This window comes from Populus euphratica, unplaced genomic scaffold, assembly GCF_000495115.2.
Source record: "Populus euphratica unplaced genomic scaffold, PopEup_1.0 scaffold31.1, whole genome shotgun sequence".
NCBI classification, from domain to species: domain Eukaryota; kingdom Viridiplantae; phylum Streptophyta; class Magnoliopsida; order Malpighiales; family Salicaceae; genus Populus; species Populus euphratica.
In genome coordinates, this window is record NW_011499850.1 from 2,495,809 (window position 1) to 2,520,260 (window position 24,452).

At 34.9% G+C, this 24,452-nt stretch overlaps 4 protein-coding genes across 5 annotated transcripts; 2 read left to right on the plus strand and 2 right to left on the minus strand.

Moving 5' to 3' along the window:
• The first annotated feature begins 2,718 nt into the window (after positions 1-2,718).
• Positions 2,719-10,060, plus strand: LOC105121118 (uncharacterized). 2 transcript variants are annotated; one of them, XM_011019645.1, is made up of 10 exons: positions 2,719-3,158; positions 3,359-6,623; positions 6,775-6,965; positions 7,106-7,132; positions 7,260-7,412; positions 7,550-7,713; positions 7,814-7,961; positions 9,117-9,239; positions 9,337-9,424; positions 9,524-10,060. In XM_011019645.1, exons 1-10 carry the CDS (start codon positions 3,105-3,107, stop codon positions 9,739-9,741), a joined length of 4,431 nt encoding a protein of 1,476 aa, XP_011017947.1. In that variant the 5' UTR covers positions 2,719-3,104; the 3' UTR covers positions 9,742-10,060. The 2 variants fall into 2 exon arrangements, with proteins under 2 accessions (XP_011017947.1, XP_011017946.1); XM_011019644.1 differs by having other exon boundaries at positions 2,720-3,158; positions 7,106-7,177.
• A 1,261-nt stretch (positions 10,061-11,321) lies between these two features.
• Positions 11,322-11,738, plus strand: LOC105121319 (uncharacterized). The gene has a single exon (XM_011019911.1). The coding sequence runs from the start codon at positions 11,322-11,324 to the stop codon at positions 11,736-11,738; it is 417 nt and encodes a 138-aa protein (XP_011018213.1).
• A 1,230-nt stretch (positions 11,739-12,968) lies between these two features.
• On the minus strand, positions 12,969-17,539 carry LOC105121120 (homeobox protein knotted-1-like LET12). The gene is made up of 5 exons (XM_011019646.1): positions 16,992-17,539; positions 14,958-15,078; positions 13,878-14,071; positions 13,674-13,805; positions 12,969-13,588 (listed from the first exon to the last, which is right to left on the minus strand). The coding sequence occupies exons 1-5, from the start codon at positions 17,409-17,411 to the stop codon at positions 13,451-13,453; spliced, it is 1,005 nt and encodes a 334-aa protein (XP_011017948.1). The 5' UTR covers positions 17,412-17,539; the 3' UTR covers positions 12,969-13,450.
• Positions 17,540-23,059: 5,520 nt separating this feature from the next.
• LOC105121320 (formin-2-like) lies at positions 23,060-23,599 on the minus strand. The gene has a single exon (XM_011019912.1). It carries the CDS (start codon positions 23,597-23,599, stop codon positions 23,060-23,062), a length of 540 nt encoding a protein of 179 aa, XP_011018214.1.
• Between the last annotated feature and the right edge of the window lie 853 nt (positions 23,600-24,452).

A 24,452-nucleotide genomic window follows, 5' to 3' on the forward strand; every position in this document is an offset into this window, starting at 1 on the left:
CATTATATTCAAGTTTAATTATGAATTGTTTAATAATTTAACAAATATAAATATTATTAAAAAAATTATTGATATGTGTATTGCCCCCTTTCCCTTTAGATGATGCTTATAGGGGTTGTTTGGTTACCAAATATAGCATTTCAAGATTGAAACCTCGTGGTGGCCCCTCCAGCATCTAGTAGTGGGTGCAGCCATCATGTCTATGGTCTGGTCTCGTGGCATTGTTTCTTTACTGAGGAATGGGTTTTTTGATTAAATTTAGATTTAGAATTTTACAGGTTAAAAATTTAAAAAATTAATTTAAATTTGAGAAATTTACTTAAATTTTTTTGGTTTTTTTATTTTTTTAAATTTATGCTTTTTTAAATTTTATTATTCAATATTTATTTAATTGGAGATTAGACCTTGTTGTTTTTCTTTTTATTGAATTTTTTTATTAATTTTGAAAAAAAATTGAATTATTTTATTTTTTAATATTAAATTATTTGATAATTAAATAATTGATACGTGTGCTGTCCCCTCTCGATGCTTACAGGGGTTGTTTGGTTACCAAATATAGCATTTCAAGATTGAAACCTCGTGGTGGCCCCTCCAACATCTAGCAGCAGGGGTAGCCAGCTTGTCTATGGTTTGGTCTCGCGGCATTGTTTCTTAATCGAGGGATGAGCTTCTTGATTAAACTTAGATTTTGAATTTTATGAGTTAAAAATTTAAAAAATTAATTTAGGTTTAAGAAATTTATGTGAATTTTTTTAGTTTTTTAATTTTTTTTAAACTTGTATTTTTTAAATTTTATTATTTAATATTTATTTAATTAAAAATTAGACCTTGTCATTTTTTAATTTTTTTATTGAATTTTTCATTAATTTTAAAAATAAAATTAGTTATCTTACCCTTTAATATTAAGTTGTTTGATAATTAAAATTTAAAATTTTATTTAATTTATTTTTGATAGAATTATCCCAATATCACAACTAGATCAAAGGTATTTTATGCTAACCCGGGTAGAATTGGGTTATGGTTTTTTGACCTTTTTTGGATTATTTTTTATTTGATTTTATCTTTTAATATTTTATTTATCGTAAATCAAACTTTAAATCTTTTTTATTTTACTTTCTATGAGATTATTGTATTATTATTTAATTTTTTTTAATATTAATTTTTTAAAAAAATTATTTCAAATTTATTGTTTTTCAATTGATTTTCTTGCTTTTATTTCCTAGTTTTTTTTATGGAGTTTTTCTAATTTTACACTCATGTTTGTGGGGCTAACAGATAAACCTAATCTGACTTATTATTTTTTTTTTTTAAATAATTATTTTTTTTAGTTTCACCCAATATTTGGTTGCAGGGCTTGGTTGGGTTTTTTTTTTAACTATTTAATTATTATTATTTATTTACTTTGTTTTTTATTGTTGTATTTTTTAATTATAATATTAAATTAATCAAAATTATAGATATAATTTTAATCTAGTAGAGTTTATTAAATTTAATTGAGATGGTGTCTGGAGTCTCGTTTTTGTTTTACTTTTTTTTTATAAAAATATTTATACCATCCTAGCATATTTTTTATATTGTAAAAAATTAAATCGATCTGTAATATAGCGTGGAATGAGATAAATGGTCATGAGGTGTTGAAAGTCAGGTATGGATAAACTAAGAAGTGGGCCCAAATTAACCAATTATAATCAATATTCATGACTCCGTTTTTTAATTTACGCAGCCGTGGTAAACGGGTCAAACCATATTGTTTTTCAATTTATTTTGTACATGACAATTGAATATTAATAAATATATTTTTCTTTGTAGAAAAAGTTTTTTAAAAAACCAAAGTAAAATAGTAAAAGATGACGTGAAACACCAATATTTGTCCCTGTTTAGTTATGTTTTTCAAAGTATTTTTTAAAAAATATAAATTTTATTTATTTATTTTAAATTATTATATTTTTAATTTTTTTAAATTATTTTAATATACCAATATAAAAAATAATTAAAAAAAAAATTAAAAAAATATTAATATATATTTTAATAAAAAATTATTTAAAAAACAACCATTACTATACTACCAAACAATCAATAATTAACTGTTAACATGTCACTTGCTAAATTATATTATGAAAACTAATAATATTATTACATGGCAATCAATTTTATCTAATTTTTTAAATTTGTTGATTTCTTAATCAAGAATATATATATATATATATATATATATATATATAAAATTTATTTTCTGCGTGCATTATCTATAAATTATAATAATTATAAAAGACGAGCGGAAGTGAAGGTCCCTGTCTAGTTTGTTTTTTTATTCCAAGTACAAAGCCGTGAAATACCATAATTTTCTCTCTCGCCACACTCAAAATATTCGTGAATGAAACGCCATCAACTCAATTTAATTTAGTCTGGTTTGCAAGCAAATTTTATTTTATTTTATTCTATTTTGATTAATTATAAAATGACATTAATTTCTTCACCAAATAAAATGATACGGACGGGTTGTTCGATTAGCAGCAACACTTCATTAGTTTGATTAGCCAAAACACACTTAAACCAGTTTTAATAGATTGACTCAACAATAAAGATATATGTTTTATTTTCCTATATTATTTTATAGATGTGAATTTATTTTTTCCGTAGGCAAAAAGAAATGATTTTTTTTTTAAAAGTAGAATATACGCAGATCCTGCCATCCCGGACCTTCCCTTGAAATCTCCCTCTCCCTCTCCTTCTCCCTCTTCCCCTCTCTCTTTCAAGTCTCCCTCACTCAATCTCGTCACTTTCCAATTTCCCACTCAAAAAGGCAAACAAACAAACGTACAGAACACATCCATTTGACCACTAACTCAACCTGCATGAAACGGTCCACGTGCCTCGTTGCTCGAATCCCTCTCTTCCTCTCCTTCCTTCCTTAAAACCTAAGTCATAATAAAGAAAACACAACAAGATCAAGACCAAAACCAAAACGACCAGTCCCATTACCGATTGCACAAAACAAAACACAGAGAAATAAAATAATAAGATTCACCCTCTTACAAACGAAGCCCTGAATTTGGCTAAGCTCTTTTCAAGTTCTGCTGCTGCACCGGCTCAGCTGCTGTTATATGTGTCATCTTTTCTTATTCTTATCTATCCTCAGTAGCCACCGTTCAAATCTGGTAACTTGGTCTCTCTCTTTCTCTTTGTTTGACTCTGTCTTTGGGTTATTTATGTCTGTCCCTGTCTTTGCAACATCTTGTGAGGGTTTATGAGAGTAGTGAATGTGTAGAGGAAAACCCATTTGGGAAACCCTAAGTTTGTGAATAAAGATTGATTTTTTATCTCTTCAATTTTAAGTTTATTTATGGCTTTTGATCAGACCCCTACACCAAAAGATACAAGGCCATTAAACATAGCTAGAACCATACCTGAAGAGCCCCGCATTGTGGCTGCTATTGCTAGTGCTACTAGTAGTTCTGTCACTACACCAGTAACAGCTGGTAGAAAACATGAGTTTTTTGCCAGCCCAGAAGGTTCTATTCCTGTTATTTATCCGGCATCGGTGTCTGATGCTGGTTTTGTAGGTTTAGGATATGGGAATGCTTATTCCGGGGCTGCCCCGTGGGCCCCACTCATGCCGGTTCCGGTGTCAGTTGGGAGTATGAACGTGGGTGTGAATGGTTCCGGTGTTCCGTTTGGTTATAATCCTAATTTGGGGAACAGGATAGTTGGTAATGCTGTTGATCATGCCGGAAATGATATGGTGTTGGGATCCGGTTCTTCACCCAATTTTGGGAATCGGGTTGATGTTAATGGGAGCATTGAGGCAGTAAATACGGGGCTGGGTTGTAATCCCAATTTGGGTAGTCACAGTAGTGGTGGGGCTGACCATGGGAGTGAAGATGGTGGGGATGATTCAGTGTCGGGGAAGAAAGTGAAGTTTTTGTGTAGTTTTGGGGGGAAGATTTTGCCAAGACCAAGTGATGGTACGTTGAGATATGCTGGAGGGCAAACAAGGATTATTAGCGTGAGGAGAGATGTGAGCATTAATGAGCTGCAGCGGAAGATGATGGATACATACCAGCAGCCTGTTGTTATTAAATACCAGCTTCCTGATGAGGACCTTGACGCATTGGTGTCTGTTACATGTGCTGATGATCTTGATAATATGATGGAGGAATATGAGAAGTTGCTTGAGAGGTCTTCAGATGGGTCAGCTAAGTTAAGGGTGTTTTTGTTTTCGGATTCACAGCTTGATGCTTCTGGTTCAGTCCAATTTGGAGATTTACATGATAGTGGGCAGAAATATTTTGATGCAGTAAATGGGGTTGTGGATGGTGGTGGTGGTCGTATCACTAGGAAGGGGAGTATGGCGAGTGTAACTTCAACGCAAAACTCTGATTTTAGTGGGACCGAGGCTGTTGAGAGCTCAGGTCAGGCTGTGGAGAGCTCAGGTCCTGGTCAAGGGGATGTGACTTGGCCACCATCTACCAGCGTGTTACCCCCTGGGGATAATTTGGCTGCTTCTCATGATTCCACTCCAAAACTAGTCTTTGCAGATGCCAACCCCCCACCTTATGCAGGTGTATCTGCAGTTCCATCGGGGATTCCATTGGCTAAGTCTGGTCCTCCTCAGACTTCATGTTCTCAGCCTGAGGTTGAATTTGAGAGGTCCGTTCCTATTACTGCGCAGCCGCAGCATAGGGTCCATGATTTCCAGCAAGTTGGGTCAGGCATTCTGCCACATGCACCTCAATTGCGGGCTTATGTAGATCCTCGTCAAGAAAATATGAATCAGGCAGATTATAGGCATGTTCCTCCCCTCATGGGTTTTCCAAATAATCATGTGCTTGGAACTCCCGGGCCTTTATTCACCCAACAGCATTTTCATGAGAGTAATGCAGGTTCTACTTCACTTCAATATGTTCCTGCAATGCATATGACTATGACACCCCCAGGTTCTCATATGGCTATAAGGCCAAATGTGGTTCAACCATTGGTTCAACCCCAACAAACTCGCTTGGAGCACTATCCTGAAGAAAATGCATTTGGAACAAGGATTGTTCAGGTTCCTGTTGACTCAAGCTACAATGCATATCGGGCTCAACTTCCTCCTGCAGTTGTTGGAGGCTATGGCTGGACACAAGTTCCTCAGCCAGAGCCTGTTGTCTACTCTGACGGGTCAGTGTCTCATCAACAGATACTTTTCCCTGAGAAAACTCCAAGAATGGAGGACTGTTATATGTGTCAGAAATCCCTGCCACATGCACATTCAGATCCTTTGGTACCGGGCACAAGAGAATCTGGAATGAGCTATTCAAACTCACTTAATCATAGTCTTCGTTTAGAAGATACTATGAAAGCCCCCCCTATGAACAGGGTTATGATAACTGGTGCCTTGGGAGAACGCTTTATGGAACAAGGTGCTGGTGCCCAACCTGCAGTTCATAGTCATATCGGAACACCGCAGTCGGAAGCAATTGTGTCCTCTCAGAATCTTGAGGCACCTTATGAAAATGAGAGAACTTTCTTGAAAACTGACAATTCTGGTCAACCTAAGATTTCAACTCCCTATGGCATGATAGGTTTACCAGGTAATGTACAGTCTCCTTATGGTATGTTCACAGGTGGAATTCCCGAGTCTTGCGTGGAAGATTGTATCCAGCAGCATTCAGTGTCAATGCAACCACAGGTTTTACTGAGTAAACCTGCTAACAGTGATGCCCCTCATGCTGTTGCTGTACCTATTCAAGCTTCTGAACACCTAGTTCAAGAATCTCCAAAAGAATACTATGGCAAGCTTCCTGGTGTTGTTTCCCAAGAAGATGCTGTAGACTCTTACTTATCTTGTCAGCAGCTGAGACCAGTTGATGGGATGATGGAAGCTCTCCGTATACACCCCCCTGAAATTAATGTTAACAATTATCAGAAAAAGTCACCTGTTGATAAATTTAAAAAGGAAGAAATCTTGGATCATAAAACCCAGAAAATTGCTGGGAGGGAGGTGCTTCTAGATAATACTTTTAACAAACCTCAGGTGGTTCTTGAATCAAATCATATTAAGCAGTTTGAAATGTTGCCTGCTTCTACAGAGGTTTCTTACTTGCATATTCCTCAACCAATGGAGTTACATGAGGTTGCACAACCGCCTATTTTGGGTAATAAACACCCGCAACCCAAGATTGGAGATCCTGCCTTGGATTCTGCTGAAGTTAGTTATGGAATCCCTGCATTCTCTGGTGTTGAGCCGGCCTATGTAAATGACAGAATCCCACCTTTTGCTGAATGGAAGAATGATTCACAGCTGCATTCAAAGGTTGTCCCCAGCGACGTGGAAGCCTTATCATCAACTGGTAATATGCCATCTTCCCTATCGCCATCTGGTGGAGTTGGCAATGCTCAGGACTTTTCAAACTCACTCTTCAGCAGCCAGGATCCTTGGAAATCAAGGCATGATAATCAGTTTCCTCCACCCAGACCCAACAAGATTGCAACAAAAAAAGAGGCATTTACTACTAGGGACCCTTTCATTGAGAACCATTCTGGTGAGGTGGACTTAATCACAGGTGTGCTGCTGGAGGATGGAGTTTCCAAGCCACCGGGCAATTCAAACAAGGATTTAGAACGTGCTCAATCATCCAAAGGTCAGAAGCTTCTTATTTTGTGTTCTTACACATGCTTACAACTGGATAACTCCAATAATTATTTGTTATGTTTGTGTTTATCTGGATAAAATCAAATATTCTCTTACGTTGAGAATGTAGTTTCTTAGCATTTTTTGTTTCGTGGTTGAAGGTTCAGCAGAGGAACTCATCAGGCAAGAACTCAAGGCTGTAGCTGAGGGTGTAGCTGCTTCTGTTTTCCAGTCAGATACTTCTAATCCAGAACAAAACGTGTCAGAAAGAAATGAACCTGCTTATGAACCAAATCAAGAAAAAGAAGATTCAAATGAAAGTGTAGAAATGCAGCACAAAGCTAAACTTGAGGTGCTTAATCCATTCTGTTTTCGTTGCATTTGTGTGGGAGCACATTCATGTTTATCAATTGGCATTTCTTTTTTCATGTTGCCGACTATGGTGCATTTATTGTTCCTTTATCCCCATATTTTCTTACTTTATTTACTCAGGACATGAAGAACAAACTGCCTGATAAGGTGAATTTTGGTTTTCCTGTATCGGAAGGCCGTGGTCGCTTGCAGGTTGAAAGAGTTGACTATTTTCTTCTTCCTGTAATTATATGTGTGTTTGTCAATTTTAAGCACGCTTCTGGTTGTCTGGCAGATTATAAAGAACAGTGACCTTGAAGAGCTGCAGGAATTGGGTTCTGGCACCTTTGGCACTGTTTATCATGGGAAGTGGAGGGGTACTGATGTAGCAATCAAACGAATCAATGATAGGTGTTTCGCTGGGAAACCTTCTGAACAAGAACGCATGGTTTGTTTTTGTTTTTCTCATTGTCCCATCGCACCTGTTAAACTTTGATTTTGTTGATGTCCTGTTAAACTTTGATTTTGTTGATGTTGTTCATGTGTTATGACTTGCTAACTGTATGCACCATATGTTCAAATCAGAGAGATGACTTCTGGAACGAGGCAATTAAGCTTGCTGATCTGCACCATCCCAATGTGGTTGCTTTTTATGGTGTTGTTCATGATGGCCTTGGAGGTTCTGTGGCAACAGTGACAGAGTTCATGGTTAATGGTTCTTTAAGAAATGCTTTGCAGAAAAATGAGAGGTTATTTTGTAGTTCTGTTTTCATGAACCTGTATCTCTCTCCATTTTATTTCACTCCCTGCTTTGAAAGTGAAATTTATTTTATAATTTCTTTTTAGCAGGAACCTTGACAAGCGTAAGCGTCTCTTGATTGCCATGGATGTGGCCTTTGGAATGGGATACTTGCATGGAAAGAATGTAGTGCACTTCGATCTGAAGAGTGACAATTTACTTGTTAATCTTCGAGATCCTCACCGGCCAATATGCAAGGTTAGTGACCCAATCTGGAGGAAGAGGGGCTTTTACCTCCCCTTCGTTCTTACATCAAGTAATGAACTCTCTGAGATGCATATTGATTGTGGGTTTATTTCTGTTGGCATCCTCCTTCTGATGATTTTAGTATTTGGAGAAATCTTCTCCATGCCTAAATGATCTAGAAAATTTGGTTGTCGCATTTAGAGTTTTATCTCACCCTGCTAAGGCAAAATGTGGGTATCTGGCTAAAATAAGTTCTCCTTCCATACTCCAGGCTAAATAATCCAGTCTTTTAGGTGGAACACTTTAGAGCTGTTGCCATAATACTTCTGAATTATGGGGTATTCCATAGAATGGTTTAGGGGTGAATATGGCATTGAGGTTATGGGAGTGTTTTCAAATGGATTCACGTCAGATTTGACTTACAAATGACATTATTACAGTACTTAATAGCCATGTGAAAAGAGAGGTAATGTTATCATCTCATTAGTATTTGATGCTGATATATATTTTCAAGTGCGTGCTGAATGCTGATATCTTGTCAACAGAATGTGACGCTGATATTCTCTTAAGCGAGATGTGAATGAAATGTCTATGTAGTTTATATGAGCTCTCTTTTGTCCAGTTGTTATCATAACTTGAGTGGATAAGTGGATTTTATTTCCCCAGTCTGTATCTTGTTACCCCACAATCCACATGGTGTTGATCAAATTTGTGAATTGGGAAATAGTACTTGCCCTTTTTTTCCATCCTTATCAGTTTTCTTTTGATCTGTTTAGTTTTCTAATTTAATCTTTTAACTATTAGTTATGGTAGATATGATTATTGTATCTATTGTTAGTCCTGAATTCCAGAAGCCTCTGCTTTTGTCATTGATAGAAGTTATCACAGACTCAAATGCTTATAAAACCATATCTGAAGAGGAAATTTGCATTTGCCTTTGGGAATAGAATTCCATTTCCAAATGCTCACTTGTAGTTTACTAAATTTTGAGCCTCCATGTATGACAATCAGTAAAAACTTTTGATTTCAAATTTAAGTTCTATGATTGCATTGATGCTTATAATCTGCAAGTCCCTGCATGTAATGTTGAACTTGAGAATTCTGTATTTTGTTTTCAATAGCAAATTTATTGAATTGGCTTTTCACTCACTTCTGCTTCTGCACCAGGTTGGTGATTTGGGCCTGTCTAAGGTGAAATGCCAAACGCTTATCTCAGGTGGTGTTCGGGGAACGCTTCCATGGATGGCACCGGAGCTTCTGAATGGAAGCAGTAGTCTTGTCTCTGAGAAGGTGCTTCCATTTGTTGTTTGATACCATCTTGCATATAAATAGTCTCTCTTTTTCCTCACTAGATGAGCTTGCGCTTCAATTCTCTTCTTTAATATAGGTCGACGTGTTCTCATTTGGTATCGTGTTGTGGGAACTTTTAACTGGGGAAGAACCATACTCCGACTTGCACTACGGGGCTATTATAGGTGAGGTTTTAGTTGTACCAAAAATAGTCATGTGGCATTTACTTAAATAGGCTCAAGTATGTGTTTCACTGATTATTGCCCCGTCAAAATGCTAATCAGGTGGTATTGTGAGCAATACCTTGCGGCCACCAGTGCCAGAGACTTGTGACCCAGAGTGGAGATCATTGATGGAGAGATGCTGGTCTTCTGAGCCATCAGACAGACCAAACTTCACTGAAATTGCAAATGATTTGCGTGCAATGGTAGCAAAGATTCCTCCCAGAGGGCAAAACCCATCACAGCAGCCCCCTTCAACACAGTACCAGGTTCAAAAATGATTTCACGCTAGCTGTTGTGTCGTGTCTCTCCTTCGTGTCCTGTGGAATGTGTTACTTCCTCAGTTGTTGAAAGACATGTATTTTACTTGAATGTAGCACAGGCAAGGTCTTTCTTTCTTTTTGGAATCACGGTTTTTAGAATTTGTCCAGTTAGTTTTTATGTTTTCTTTTTTTAAAAATTTTTTTTTTGTTTATTATTAACATTTTATAGCGGTTTTGATTCAAGTGAGGTGCAATTTATTTGTACTTTTGTAATGCCTTTCTTTTTTTCGTTTTCCCACCCACCATCACAAGAATGCAGGCAGGATTTTCTGCGGCATGTCTTTCACTGATCTTGATGCATGCGTTCTTTCTTTCAATAATGCAAATATCATTTCCCAGAAATCTTACCAGTCAGTCTAGAATGACTTGTTATTTCTGTGGCGTAAGCAAACACCAGCTTTTTAATCAACACAAATCTTTTAACTAGGGGCATGAAACAAAGTGTATGGAGAGTTGAAGTATCAGCTGAGGTATATGGTTGGACCTTGATACGTCTATTTTGTACATCAAGCTTTCAATAGCATCTTCCTGAAACTTTAGAATCTCCCAATTGAAGGGAAAAAAGTTTTCAGTGGCCTTTAGCGGAAAAAATTGCAGTGATGGCACTGAAATATGATGTAACAACACAGACATCCAGGGTAGCCGTATCATAGATTCGTAGTAGAGAATCCGTGGATTCTTGTATGAAAAAGGTTTGCTGCCTACGACGCACCATTCGACTGAAGGAATTATATGTGCCTACTGCAAATATAAGGAGGCTTGGTTCTTTTTTTGGCAGATTTGGACGAACCTTGAGAACTTATTCTTCATGGATATGATGATGATCGGTGCCTTTTTCCGCTATTATTCACCTAAATAAAATTATCCTCGTATTGATGTTCTTTCGAGCAATTATTCAGTATATTCGAAATTGTAATCTTGAAGAAGGTGATTCAACGCTCTGATAGGTCCTCTATTTTTATGAGAATCAAAGGCATTGTTTTTATAATAATCAAAAGCATTATTTCGAATATTTCCAATCATCCTCTTTGGTAAATAAATGTTACCATGTAGAAACATTTGGAATGTGAGGGACTAGAAAAGGAAGACAAGTTTTGTGGCTGTGTTTCTTGATTGTTGCATGGAAGTTCTGTGTTGCCATCGTTTAGCAAGCGTGTGGCCATCTCGTTTAAGAAACCGTGTTTCGCTAATAGCAGCTTGTAGCCGCCATTATAGTACTAGGTCACTCACAAAAGCACCAATCATAGAGAGCCATGTATGCTTAGTCAAATGTCATTTTCCCAACAAGCATCGTATTCCTGTTGGCTTTTCCATTTAGAAAAATCATCAGCTTAAATTCTCCATTTCCTTGACACTTCCTTGCCCATTTCCCTTCAACTTCCTTCCATGGCTTCGCCGTATTAAGACCCTCTTCTTCCCAATCCAGACTCCCCGTCCGTTTTATTCTTCGTCTCTCTCTCTCTCTCTCTCTCTCACACGCACATACACACATGGCCAAACCGCATGTAACTTTCATGAGCCCCATCGGTTCACCAAGAATGTCACATGGACAACAAGGATACGATCGCCTTGATGATTATGAACAGGAGGCCTATTCAGCTAATGGTTGCTGTTGTTTTCGACTCTTCAATTTCAACTCGCGGCGAAACAATGAACGTGAATATGATGTTTTGAACCAGAATGGTGACTCTAGAGATCCATGGTTGGTGAGGAAACTGCAGAAAGTGAAGGAGGCTTCAGAGGTTTTGGCAGGGCCAAAGTGGAAGACATTCATTAGAAAGATCAGCGCATATATCAAGAAGAAGAAACAAAGGAATAATCAGTTTCAATATGATGCTGAAAGCTATGCTCTTAACTTTGATAGGGAAGAGGATGATTGTTTGATTCCTGGTTTCTCATCAAGGTTTGCTGCTGCTTCTTCTGAAGATCAAGAGACTCGTCGAAACGGGTTGTGAAGGAATATATACAGGTTGTTTTGATTCTTGGATTATTTAATGATTGGCATGGCGCTGGCATCTCTGTATAGCCTTTTGTTTTCTAGCATGTGTTTGTTGTTCATTTTCACTGCCCACAACGTAATTGGTTTCCTTCAAATTCTCCATTTTTCCATTTCATTACCATTAATCCTATTTTCATCACTACTAATTTCTATGATTATTTGATTGTGGGCGTGCTTTTGTTTTGTATTCAACAAACTGGACGATGATCTGGTTTGCAGTCATTTTGGAAACTACAGTCAAAGATAAGACTAAAGACTACAAAATTTTAAATCAAAATAAAATATGATGTGGCTGGATTGCTAAGAAATGAAAGGGAGAAAAAGGATGTTCTGAACCAATCAAACTAGATATTCCAGCAGACCTTCTAGAACAGATTGTCAGCTTAATCTATTTCTTTGTTTTTATCAAAACAATATTGGTATTTTTTTTTAATAAAAAACAAAATATGAATATCTAGTTTGATTAAAAAAATCATGTTCGAAATGAAACTGAACTAAGAACAGGTTTAAATCACCTGATTGATCTACCATGTCAGACCAAGTTTTTTAACTATTCTTAAAATAATCAGCATGCAATGAATTTGGAGGAAGAATTAAATATATCAAGAAATAGATTAATTTGGCCTGTTCACTTTGCCTTTCTACCAAACACAAAAAAAGATACCCGTCTTCCTGTTTCACCTCACTTTCTTCACAGCTACGCTTCTCACCCCCGTCCATATTTCCTACCAACTAGGAAGTAGCTAGCGAGCTCTATTGACATAAGGGGTTACCATTTCCAAATTATAGGCCAAGTTAGAGCAGGGGCTTGCTTTCAATTGTTCTAAGCTCGAAAACCCTAATAGATTTTCGTTTCTTTCTTTCAAAATTCTTTGTTCTTCCTTGAGCAATTGGTCTATCTCATTCATTTACGATCCCCCTTATTCCTTGAGCTACAGCAACAATCCTCGTCTACCTTGGGTGAATATTCCAGGCCAACTTTTCCACCCCGTTTTCACAAAGAGTGTTATGGTTTTCTTACAGTCACCATGCTCTTAACCATTGGAAGAAATCCTTCCTGGTCGAGTTCTATACAGACTATCCACATTACGTAGGAGCACGTTGTGAGAAATCCCTCTTGCACGACGGGCTTTACTCGCTAGATGTTCGGGTTTCAACGATCAAACAGCAACCCTTGCATGTTTATTAAGGGAAAAGCTGTGATTGAATGGTTTGGAATGTGTACACTGAAAAGGATATAATTACATTACCTTATCACAAATATTGAACATAAACCAATAATTGCAAAATTACAGGCCCCTGGCACAGAAGGAAGCTATCCAAACTGACACTTCCAATCTCATATGTTTATAAACTAGGACATCTATTGTAGCAGTATGCCATCATAGCACACTTCTCAACTGGAAAATGAGTTTAGCCCATCTCTACATATTGAATAGCACCCACTTTCAAAGAAAAAGACGAGCTTTCCAGTATGAGCATATCCAAACGGAAATATCTACCCGTAATTCTTGTTGATTCCAATGGCCCCATACGTGTTCTGATGCTCTTCCCAGGTATGTACACGAAGGCAACAATAGCAGTCTACCTTCAAGTTTTTCCATTTATATGAAATGCTTTATGTTCTTGAAGAAGCCAACGTTCACAGAGAACCATATAATAGTTAGCTTACTTCTTTCGTTTGCTCTTCGAGGTAGATCCTGAAGGGCTGCTGTGCCAGTTCCTTTTCCTTTGGTTTATGAACCAATTATTTATCTGCTTTAACTGCAACCCAGTTTCCTGCACCAATCTTGCTTTGTCTTCCTCCTGAAAAGTAATTTGGAGTAAACAGTTTGAGGATCTGGCAACAAAATATTAACAGCATATGGTTAGGAAATCATCTCATGCTTACAGATGGGTACGGCCACTTGGAATGTGTTTGCCACCATGCTTTTAAGTGGGAAGTCGTATCACCTGGCAGTTTCCCTGCTCTTCTCTTACGTAAAATTTCCTCTCTAATGTCCACAATTTTCTCTTTGTAATCCTAAACAGAATAAAGCTGCTTAGCTCACCATTTTCACCTAGTAATTTACCATAGAATTTTATGCATCATTACCTGTTTGAACTCGTGCTTCAATTCTTGCCTTACACGCTCCATCAAGGACCTCTCAGTTTCAGTGGGGACTAGAGGACCAAATCCCATGGCATCCAACCCATCAAGGTTTCCATCATTAAAGTTGGTATCACTTTCTGCTTGGTCATCTTCGTCATCAGACATAGTTGCACCAGTGCCTTCCCCAGGAGATACGCCTGTCATGCACCGTGGTTTAGTTCTAAGCTTAGGCAGCCATTCCAATCTTAACTAGGGTAAATGCAGAATATCATCGAAATAGAAGGAAGAGCCAAGTGAGCCCTTTGAATGAAATGGTACGAATGATTGGTCATTCTCTTTACATAGGCACCACTAATACTGCACATTTCTAAACTAATGCCATAAGTAGCCATGAAAGCATAACTAAAACCAAAAATGAACATGATGATTTAGGCAATAAACAAACTTTAATTTTAATGAAATGTTATATGTAGCATTTTAGTTGCAGCAATGATGCAGTTGTAACTATGTAGCAGTTCAATTGCAGCAATTATGTAAGAAACTAAATGGATTTTTCCCTTGTTCTCTGTTTTAGATTTAGACAGTTACAGTGGGGATACAGAAAGGGAGGTAGGCTGTCCCCATGGTTAAACCCTCGGGCTCTCTAAGCAGGTAAGGCACAGCTGGCTCAGGGATTGGCTAACATTGGCCATGGTCTAACTTTGATTTCTTATTGATGAAAGTGTTTAACTCCAACATTAAAAACAAACGAGTAAAATGTACTCTCAATATAGAACAAGATGAATATATTTGGGTATTCAGAAATCAATCATCCAAATTTATCTTCGCAAAGGAAAAGGTTAAACAGCATGGATCAAGTATCGTAACAATGACACAGAAGTAAGACAACTTTATGTGGCACAAAAAACAGCACAGATTGTGGATCTGCAAGATGAACGAACAAAAGATAAAACAGCAAGAAGGAAGCAGCTTGATTACCGAACATGCAAAGAATTACTAACAAATCATTTCACTTTCCACTACGTTGACCAGCAATCCCTATGTTTTATGTTTTCTTTTCCTTTTGATAGAAGGGCTAAATACCAGTCAAACTTTGTAGAGATTGTTCAAGTTCCCAGCAAGCCATTACTGCCTCCATAGCATGAACACGGACATGTTGCTGCAATTGGTCTTTGAAGGAACAGAGAAGTAGCGCGTAATGTGTCTGCATCACAAGGTACAAATAAAAAGAAGGGCACAAAAGGAGATTCAGATGGAAGAAAACAAAACTGACAACACATATGATAGAAGGAATGAAAAAGGAAAACGAAAATGACATAATTGATAACATCATGAACGTAAATATTTAAACATTAATAAAACTGTCTTATTAATTATCAGATAGCAGCAAATGCACACTTGTAATTCACATGCATATATGCCCATGCAGAAACCAAATAGCCACGCTGAAAGTTTTCATATAAGCCTTATTTAATACACATCAGTAAAGAACAGCTAAGTGAAAAACTTTTATCAATTGTGAATCACCTATATCATCACATGACCCCTTCAGAAAATACTAAATTCAATCTAAAATATTCTTGATTTTCTATTTTTCTTAAATATTTTAGCTATGAATCACCATCATAAGCTTCTTCAAAGAGAGTATTTTATGGGAAATAATGCATTCCCAAGCCGATTGAGCTGCCATCACTGAGTTTTCTCATTCATCCCCACGAACTTCTTAAATGAGTTATATCGTAAAGAAGAAATCAATGCCAAAGCAATCCAAAATCCAAGTTTTCTGGAAATTACATATTACTTGACGATAAGAATTATTCAGTAATCTATCATGAACAGCTGGTTTTGTAACATAAGTTTGTAACTTCAATTGTTATCTCCAACCTTATTGCCTAAATGTCTCCTTATTATAAGAGCATCCATTATTATTATTTTATTTTATTTTTTTAAGAAAAGATAAATCATGTCAATCACTCTATCTATCAAGAGATCAATCTCCAGTTAAAAATTTATTCGAATCTAAAATAGTCTTGAATCCCTATCTCTCTTAAGTATTTTAGCGCCGAAAATCATCAAAGCTTTTTTAATAAGAATTTTTTATGGTACATAAATCCATTATCAAGTTGACTGAGCAATAATCAGCAGTTATATTGTTCAATATCCTCATGAACTTCTTTAATGTTTCATGTGGTAAAGAAGAAATCAATGCCAAAGCAATCCAAAATTTCTGGGAGTTTCTCATTACTTGACAAAATGAATTTTTTCATAATCCATGATGATCAACTAGTTTTGTAATTCGTAATGTGACTTGATATTCCCAGCCTTATTGCTGTATGTCAACTCACTCTATCTATCAAGACACTTATCTCAACTTGTCGCCTTAGTGGAGCTCAAGCAATTGTCAGTAAGCATTTAGCAACATAGCAGAATCATATACTAAAGGAAAAAGGTTGTTTCGTACATGAACAGGCAATGAAATTGACGGATCAAAATCAATGCATGTAATTTGGAGAACAATAAGATAGACACTTGGCCAGAAACTTTCTTCATGTCAGAACAAATTCCATAACGCAAGGAGGATTAATCCCTGTGAACGAGTGGATAAGTGATACAAAACCATCACCAAAGAGATTCTCCAAAGCACTAGTTTCAATTATTTTCATGTGCTTCCAAAACAACATAATTGGTTCCTCCACTGATGCAAAAACAGTTATAAACCAGTACATGATTCACATCAAAAGTACCATTTATCCACTTAGAACCTGTTCACTTTCACATATATCAAAAGGGTTTCTTCTTAACTCACTCTCCCAAATGGACAAAATAAGGTACAGGCAAAAGGGAAGAGAAGGAAGTTTCGGTGTCATTTCATATATGGAATTTTAACAAGTACAGTAAGCATCCGTCAAAAAATAAAACAAAAGGTTTCTTTAAGATAAATCTCAAAAATTAAGGATCGTTAATTAACCAATTAAGCATAAACATGAATATCTCATACACAAAATCCAAACTTGAGCTCGCTCAAATTTAACAAAAACCAAGCAGACAGGAGAGAACGATTGAAGAACACAAAACGACATATAATGAAGAAAACATTAAAAAGATACTAGTAATTACCATGAACTGATCAAGTTCTTTCTCATCAACAACATGGCTCCTACCAACACCAGAATACTTAGCCAAAACATCTTGAGACTGAGCCAACTGTGTATCAATCCTAGCCAACTGGTCAACTGGCGTGGCAATCCTTAAACAAGCCACGTGAGCAGACAATAACTGTTCATATAAGGGATGCCCTAATATCTCAGCTTTGCATTTAGCTCTCTCCCAGTTATCACTAACAGAATCTACCAACTCCTCTTCACTTCCATTGTTGGTGGTGTTTTCGGGCTTTTCGATGGTTATAAAGTCGCCGTTCCTACGGAGGACCGCGTTGCTTAGCCATGGGGGACCGGTGGAAGACGAGGCTGACAGGTGGTGGTGTTGTAGCTGAAAAGCCATTTCTTGTGGTATATGGTTGTGGTCTTCAAAAGCCATTAGAAGTGGGTTTTCATTTCAAAACGAAGACAAGAGAGACAGGGAGAGGGAGATGCGGGAAAGAAAGAAAAGTGGGTGTGTGTGTTTTTTGATAGAAGGAGGACATGAAGTGGAGTGAAAGCATGAACAAGAAGAAGAAAATGGAGGAGAAAGTGGAAGCCTTTTTGTTTTTTTGGGGTCAACTACAACTTAGTCCTTTATCTTTCGAAAAATTTCAAAACCATTCTCGTAGTCATGACCTTAACCCAATAAGACCCCTACCCTCTCTTCAACCATCTAGATTCAAATGCACGAAAAGTACAATTCTCATGAATTTTTAAAATTTTTCTTAACATGAATTCTTTGTCTTTGTTCAGGGAAGAGTAAATAAAAAAAAATTGATCTTAATCATAAAAATTAATTACGAAATACCAATTGAAGTATAAAATCCTGCAATTATATTCCGTTAATATGATACTCCATCAATCTCAAATAAGAACCACCAGGATTTATTAATTATAAGCATTGCAATTTAATCCTCTAAACTGTTTCTTCAATTGATATATTTGTTCAATCTTCTATATAAATTGAGCATAAACTTTGATTTTTTGAATTAAAAGAATAAGATTTGCATCCTCCACAAATTCTGTGCAATTAAATTGAAAAATCATGAAACATAAAAAAGAGCTCCACATTCATGGTGCTTTGAGCATTCTTAAGCCTATAAACAACATTACCACATTCCATTGATAATTAGTTAGCTACAAAAGGCCCAAATTGAAAAAATTGGCTCAAGTTTGATGGTAGATTAAAATAATCCAAACACGGAGACTAAACCGAAACTGTAGAGAAATATGAGGGCTGGCCATGGACAACGGCTTGTTCTTGGGTGGACTTTTAGAGAGGGGTGTTTTAACGGCCAGATTTGATGACACGTATACGATCAAGTACTAGAATATGGAAGTCAAGTTTTACACAGTAGTTTTTGTGTCGACAGCAACAACAACAACAATCGGACTGCTATAAGGAACGACACGTGTCAAACCAAGGTTTCATGGACCACAAACGTGGGGACAGCATGGGAGAACGAGCCAGAGGAATCAGACCATCTAGATTGGTATACTTGTGAGTTGAAGCTAAGGTGGGGACCAGTTAGGATTTGACCTCCTTTTTTTTGTCCGCTGTCGCGAGCGGTCTTTTAGGCTTTAGGCTCTAGGTTGCGGAGGGAGGGAAGGGGAGGAGGGTGGTCCTCCCCTGCGGTGGGTGGATAAGGAGGGGGGGTGTGCAGCCATGCAGGCCCAGCTGACGATGTCTGGTGTCTTTCTGAACTGGACCCTGACGTACAGAATGGTCCCCTCTTATTAAGAGCCTGTGCTAGCGTGGTCCCCCTATATTTAGGGCAGTATGCAATCTATTTAGTCCTAGGATGGACTTGGATTTATGTGCCCGCAAGGCATCTGGCCAAAAAAAATTTCGGGTAAAAAACAAAACTCATACTGTACAAGCGTGTTTTAAAAAAATTCAAGAAAAATGAGACTTGGATGAAAAACTCAGCAATGATAAGAGAAAAGATAACATAGTTAATTTGATTAATTTAAAAATAAATAAATTATCGGGGCCTGCAATAAAATAGGTCTTCGAAACAAAAAAAAAAAAGTGACCAAGCTAAGATTCTCTTCCATCAAATAAAAAATTGAAAAAAGAAGAAGAATGATTTGAACCCATAGGTGAGTGTGCTAAACATATAAGACAGAAAATGAAATGGGGACAATATAATATAAAGTGACAAAAAGGATGAAACAACTCAATTAAGGGCAACCATATATTATAAAAGCTAAAATCCAAAACAACTCAATACTAAAAATTAAAACATAATAAATTTTAAATTTTAAAAAAATAATTCTATAAAAAATTAGGTCAACTCAGGCAATGAGCCAACTTTATAATTTAAGTAATGAAACCGGGATAAATGAATACAAAAAAAATTAAAAAAATTATCACAAAGCCCAATATATATATATATATATATATATATACTTCAATATTTGAGGATGGAATTTAAAAAAAAAATTATTACTCAACTATAATATTTGAGGATGGAATTTAAAAAAAAATTATTACTCAACTAATCTAATATTAAAGTATAAAATTGAAAAAAATATTAATTTAAATTTTTCTTCAAAGTAAACTCAACAAAAAAAACAACAAATAAAAAAGAGTTGAAATAACCCAATCTATTTTTTAAAATTATAAAAAATTCTATAAAGAGAAAATAAATAAAAATAATATAATTCAATCTCTAATTAAATAAAATATTAAAAGATAAAATTAAAAGAAACATGAACTTTAAAGACAAAAAAAGGGTGAAGCTCCTAAACTCAGAATAATTTATAAAACTTGCAATCTATAAAATGATAGATCTAGAATTAATAAAGAACCTCAAGTTTTAATGAATTTAATATTGAAAGATAAAAATAAAAAAATTAATTTTAAAAAATTACAGAGTGAGAAAATAGAAATAAATAAAATGTGGGTCAAATTTAATAAGAAAAAAACTTCAAGATGATGAAATTATAAGAAAATCAATTTAAAAATCCAACTTAAATAAAATAAATATAAATCAAAATAACAAGTACTAAATTTAAAATATGACAAAACTAAAAAGGGATGAAATAAAAAAAATTCAAATTTTATAAATTATTCTAAATAAAATATATAATAAAAAATGAACCCAATATAAAAATAATAATAAATAAAATGGTTGCTTTGAATTATTGAAGGGGCAAGAGTAGATATTGAAGAGAAGAAAGAAAAAAAAACAAATAAATAAAGATTATCGATGCCAAACTAAATAGATGTTAGTAATACATGTTATCTCATTACAAAGTGAATGTTGAGACAATTCAAATATCATCTAAAACATAATGTTTGGTTACCATATAATTATGATGTGCTGCTCAAATGATACTGAGGTTGCTTATTTATTGGAGCGTGCAAAGTTTTTTTTATCCTAGTTATTAATATTTAATTAAATATAAAATGTGATAAGTGAATTTGGTATTACCAAAAAAAATGATAAAAATACCAAAGAAAAAACCTATGTGAGATGGTTTAGTAAATTTTTTCTTTAAAAATAATTAAGTAATTTTATGATATTAAAAGAATTGAAAAGATAAGAAAAGAGACATCAGTTTTGATTTTAAGGATAGCTAAGTAATTTTATTGTGAAAAAAAATAAAGAGTATTCTGCCTTCATATAATTAAAAAAAAAGAATTGAATTAATGAGAAAAAAATTATTTTGCATTCAATGTTTATTTGGAAAAAGGTTTTATGATTGAAAGGTTTTTTTAATTTTTTACTAATCTGTATGATTTTCTTATTAGTTTTTTTAGTCAATTATCGACCAAGCAAGTTCTTTGAGGATAAATAAAAAAATTAAAAAAATACTCAAATCATCAACAAATAAATGTTTTATCACGAGCAAGAGCAAGGTTCATAATACGGTTAAATATTTAGGTAAGGTTGGGGATGTAAATTAATTTTATTTTTAAAAATAAATTTTATTATTTTAAATTTTATTTTTTTAAAAAAATTAAATTGAATTTTGATCAAATAAATTAAATGATATAAAATTGGATTAAATATTTTAAAAATCTAACCTAGATTAAGGATCAAATAAATTAAATCCTAAATTAATACCAAGCAAGTGTTTTTAGGATAAATAAAAAAATTAAAAAAATGATTGAATCATCAACCAATAGATGTTTTACCAGGAGCAAAGTTCATAATACAGTTAAATATTTAGACAAGATTGGGCATGTAAATTAATTTTATTTTAAAAAATAAATTTTATTTTTTAAAATTTTATTTTTTAAAAAAATTAAATTGAATTTTAATCAAACAAATTAAATGATATAAAATTGGATTAAATATTTTAAAAATCTAACCTAGATAAAGGATCAAATCAATTAAATCCTAAATTAACCCATGAAATGAAATGTAAAAATTATACATACATATCTCTCTCTCTCTCTCTACATATACACATACACATACATATACATATACATATATATATATATATATATATATAAGCCTCACATTTTCACTTAGTACATAACCAGGTCACCACGCTCCTTATATGATGGCTTGCATAATCTTACAATGAGGCGACTTTCTTCATGGTATTATAATTAAAATAAAAAAGGAATCAGTGAAATATTATCGGCTTTGAGGAGATTTATTGTTTATTCCAATAGTGGTTTTTTTTTTTTGGTCTTAAGATTTTTTATGCTTGGAACTTTTTTTTATCTTTATTTGGTCATTTGACACTGGTTTGATTTACAATTGGTCCTGGGGATTTATTTTCTATCCATGCATATAGGGGTTTTTAGGTGGAAATATTCCGTGGCTAAATTAATTTTTGGTTTTACAAAATAAAATTTTATTTTATTTATTTAAAATAATCAGTGCTTTAAAAACTAAATTTAAAGGCTAAAGAAAGGCTTGGCTTGGCTCCTTTTTGTCAGACAGCATCAAGGACTTATTTGCCTAATTGGAAGAAAATTTCATGTTTTTTTTAGTTTGATCTTTTTTTTTTTTTTTAATTTGATCCTTTCTCATTAATTTTATTTGAGAGTTGACTAAGGGGTTTGATTTGACTATCTTAATATGAGAATCTTACAATATCAAGATAAATTTATAATGCTTAGTTGATTTTCTTTTTTTTTAAATAAAATTCAGCTAGTTTAGACCAATTACATATTAAGAGATTAAAATTAAAACCAAAATAAATATGTAGATTGGAATAAATAGACAAGGCAAACATCATCCATCATGTTTAGGCAATACGTGAGTGGTCGTCTAACGTCCAAACATTGATTTTCATGGTAATGGTAGAATCATCTCACTTTTATTTTGATAATGATTCAACATGTATTGTTGAAAGAATGGTAATGGAACTCAAGTGACTTTTTTTCCTATGATTTAATTGTGAAATTAGCAGGTTGACTTGATTTTTTTTTAATTTGGTTTATTTTTTTTCACTTTTAGGATTTGATTTTCTAGGAATCAACTTTTAAATTTTATTGAGATATGAGAGTCTGCAGGTGTGGAATTGTTCTAAAAAAAATGCTACTAATTAAAGGTTAATTAACATATATGTTGAATATCCAAAACTCTGAAGAATGGTTTTGCAATACTTTTAGACCCCTTGTTGAGTATCATTCCATATTCCCTCTTATCTTCTCATTTTCTAAAAGTTCTAATTCACTTCTCCTCTTTTCTTTTCTTTTTATTTATTATTATCTCTTTATTTTTATTTTTGAGTTGCTTGAGGTTGAGATTTTCAATGTTGAGATTAGTCTCTCATCTTTTTCGATTACACTATGCTCTTTGAATCTTTTCTAGTATATAATAAAATTATAGGTGGTTGAATCATGTCAAAAATTTATTTTTAGTAATTCTTTTTATTTTTGTGAATTATTGAAATACCATCAACGCAAAGAATAAAATTGAGTTAAAACAGCAGGGGATATTGGATTTAAAGGAAACAATTTTGGAATACAAATTTCATTTATAGAATTAAAGCTGCAACAAACCGAGACCAGATTGTTTATTTGACCGTTAAGGAGAGGTGTAATTTCCACAACACATCCTGGTAAATTAGCTACTGGTGTCCAGCATTAGCTACGCCTGCTGGAGTTCCAGGAGTTGGAATGCCCGGAATTTGGGGTGGTAGAGGGGGTTGAGACAGCCTTGGAATCTGGAGCGGACTTGGAAGTAAAGGCCCGCCTGGGATTTGGGACAGTGGAGGTGACCCCGATACCCCGGGCAAACCTGGAATTGACGGTAAGCCTGGAATCTGAGGTAGTGGAGGAAGTAAAGGTAGCCCCGGAATATGGGGCAAACCTGGAATTAAAGGTAGGCCTGGAATTGCAGGAAGTGGGATTTTGGGCAGGCCGGGAATCTGAGGCAAACCTGGAAGTAAAGGTAGGCCTGGAATCGGAGGTAGTGGGATTTTAGGCAGGCCGGGAATCTGAGGTAAACCTGGAAGTAAAGGTAAGCCTGGAATCGGAGGTAGTGTAATATCAGGCAGGCCAGGTATCTTAGGCAATAGTGGCAACTGAGCTAGCCCTGACTGGACCAACAGGGTGCTATATGCTGTCCATAGCAAGACACGAGCAATTACTTGAACTTTGTTCATCATGGTTTGTATCAAAATTAGATCTTCTTCCCAGTAAGACGCAAAGAAGATAGGTGTGGACTTGGTGATGCAATGTGAGAGCGACCAAGAATTTAAAAGAAAAATGGAGATGGAATAACATAATTTCTTCAACCGTTTTTGCAAAAGCTTTTAATTAGTAATAGAAGTTATCAGATTCAGAATTAATTGATAATAAATCACCTGCAGTTTCTTTCAAGAGTTCTTTTATGCATTGTGTAACCTCAAGATTCATTGATAGCTAATGCTAAGCTTTATCACATTGAGTTCTTCTAATTAGGATACTGAATATGTTTGCCTACTCAAATCAACAACAAGGAGAAATCAAACCTAAAAAAGTAAATAAAGTAAAACATTCTTAATTGCAAAAATTAACCAAACCAAAGAAAGCAAATCAAAGTAAAATATTACTAACAACTCAACATAAAAGATTAAAGAAAAGAACTGGCCTGTAAAGGTTTCAAGGACTGAAGTGTTCTTTTAAGATAAGAAAGTGCATGTTGTTTTGAAGTTGGAGATAATGAGGGGCCCAATGGCCATAGTGGGCAAGGACAAGGCGACCTAAGGGAATTGAGTCCGAGCAGAGGGTGGAAAGATATTGGAGAGAGTCCGATGAGGCCGGAAGTAATTGGAGCATGCGGAGTAGTCAAGAAAGACATTTATCTGATCTTATTTATCAAAAAAAGCAATAGTGATCTGTAATTATATTTATCTGATTAGGGAATTTTCTTTTCAATCATGTGAGAGATAGAGAGCTGGTCAAGATCTCGTCTTCTTTTGAATTTCATGCTGTAAGTTTGAGACATGAGTAAAAACTTCATGAACAAGATATATTGTT

Coding starts and splice junctions, on each gene's coding strand:
- LOC105121319 (XM_011019911.1), top strand. CDS start 11,322: ATGTCACATGGACAACAAGGATACGATCGCCTTGATGATTATGAACAG.
- LOC105121120 (XM_011019646.1), bottom strand. CDS start 17,411: ATGGCTTTTGAAGACCACAACCATATACCACAAGAAATGGCTTTTCAG. Junction 14,072..14,957: donor ATCTCTACAAAGTTTGACTG/GTATTTAGCCCT, acceptor GGTGCATGACAG/GCGTATCTCCTGGGGAAGGC. Junction 13,806..13,877: donor TGAAGCACGAGTTCAAACAG/GTAATGATGCAT, acceptor TATTCTGTTTAG/GATTACAAAGAGAAAATTGT.
- LOC105121118 (XM_011019644.1), top strand. CDS start 3,105: ATGTGTCATCTTTTCTTATTCTTATCTATCCTCAGTAGCCACCGTTCA. Junction 7,178..7,259: donor AAGGCCGTGGTCGCTTGCAG/GTTGAAAGAGTT, acceptor GTTGTCTGGCAG/ATTATAAAGAACAGTGACCT. Junction 7,714..7,813: donor GCTTTGCAGAAAAATGAGAG/GTTATTTTGTAG, acceptor TCTTTTTAGCAG/GAACCTTGACAAGCGTAAGC.
- LOC105121320 (XM_011019912.1), bottom strand. CDS start 23,599: ATGATGAACAAAGTTCAAGTAATTGCTCGTGTCTTGCTATGGACAGCA.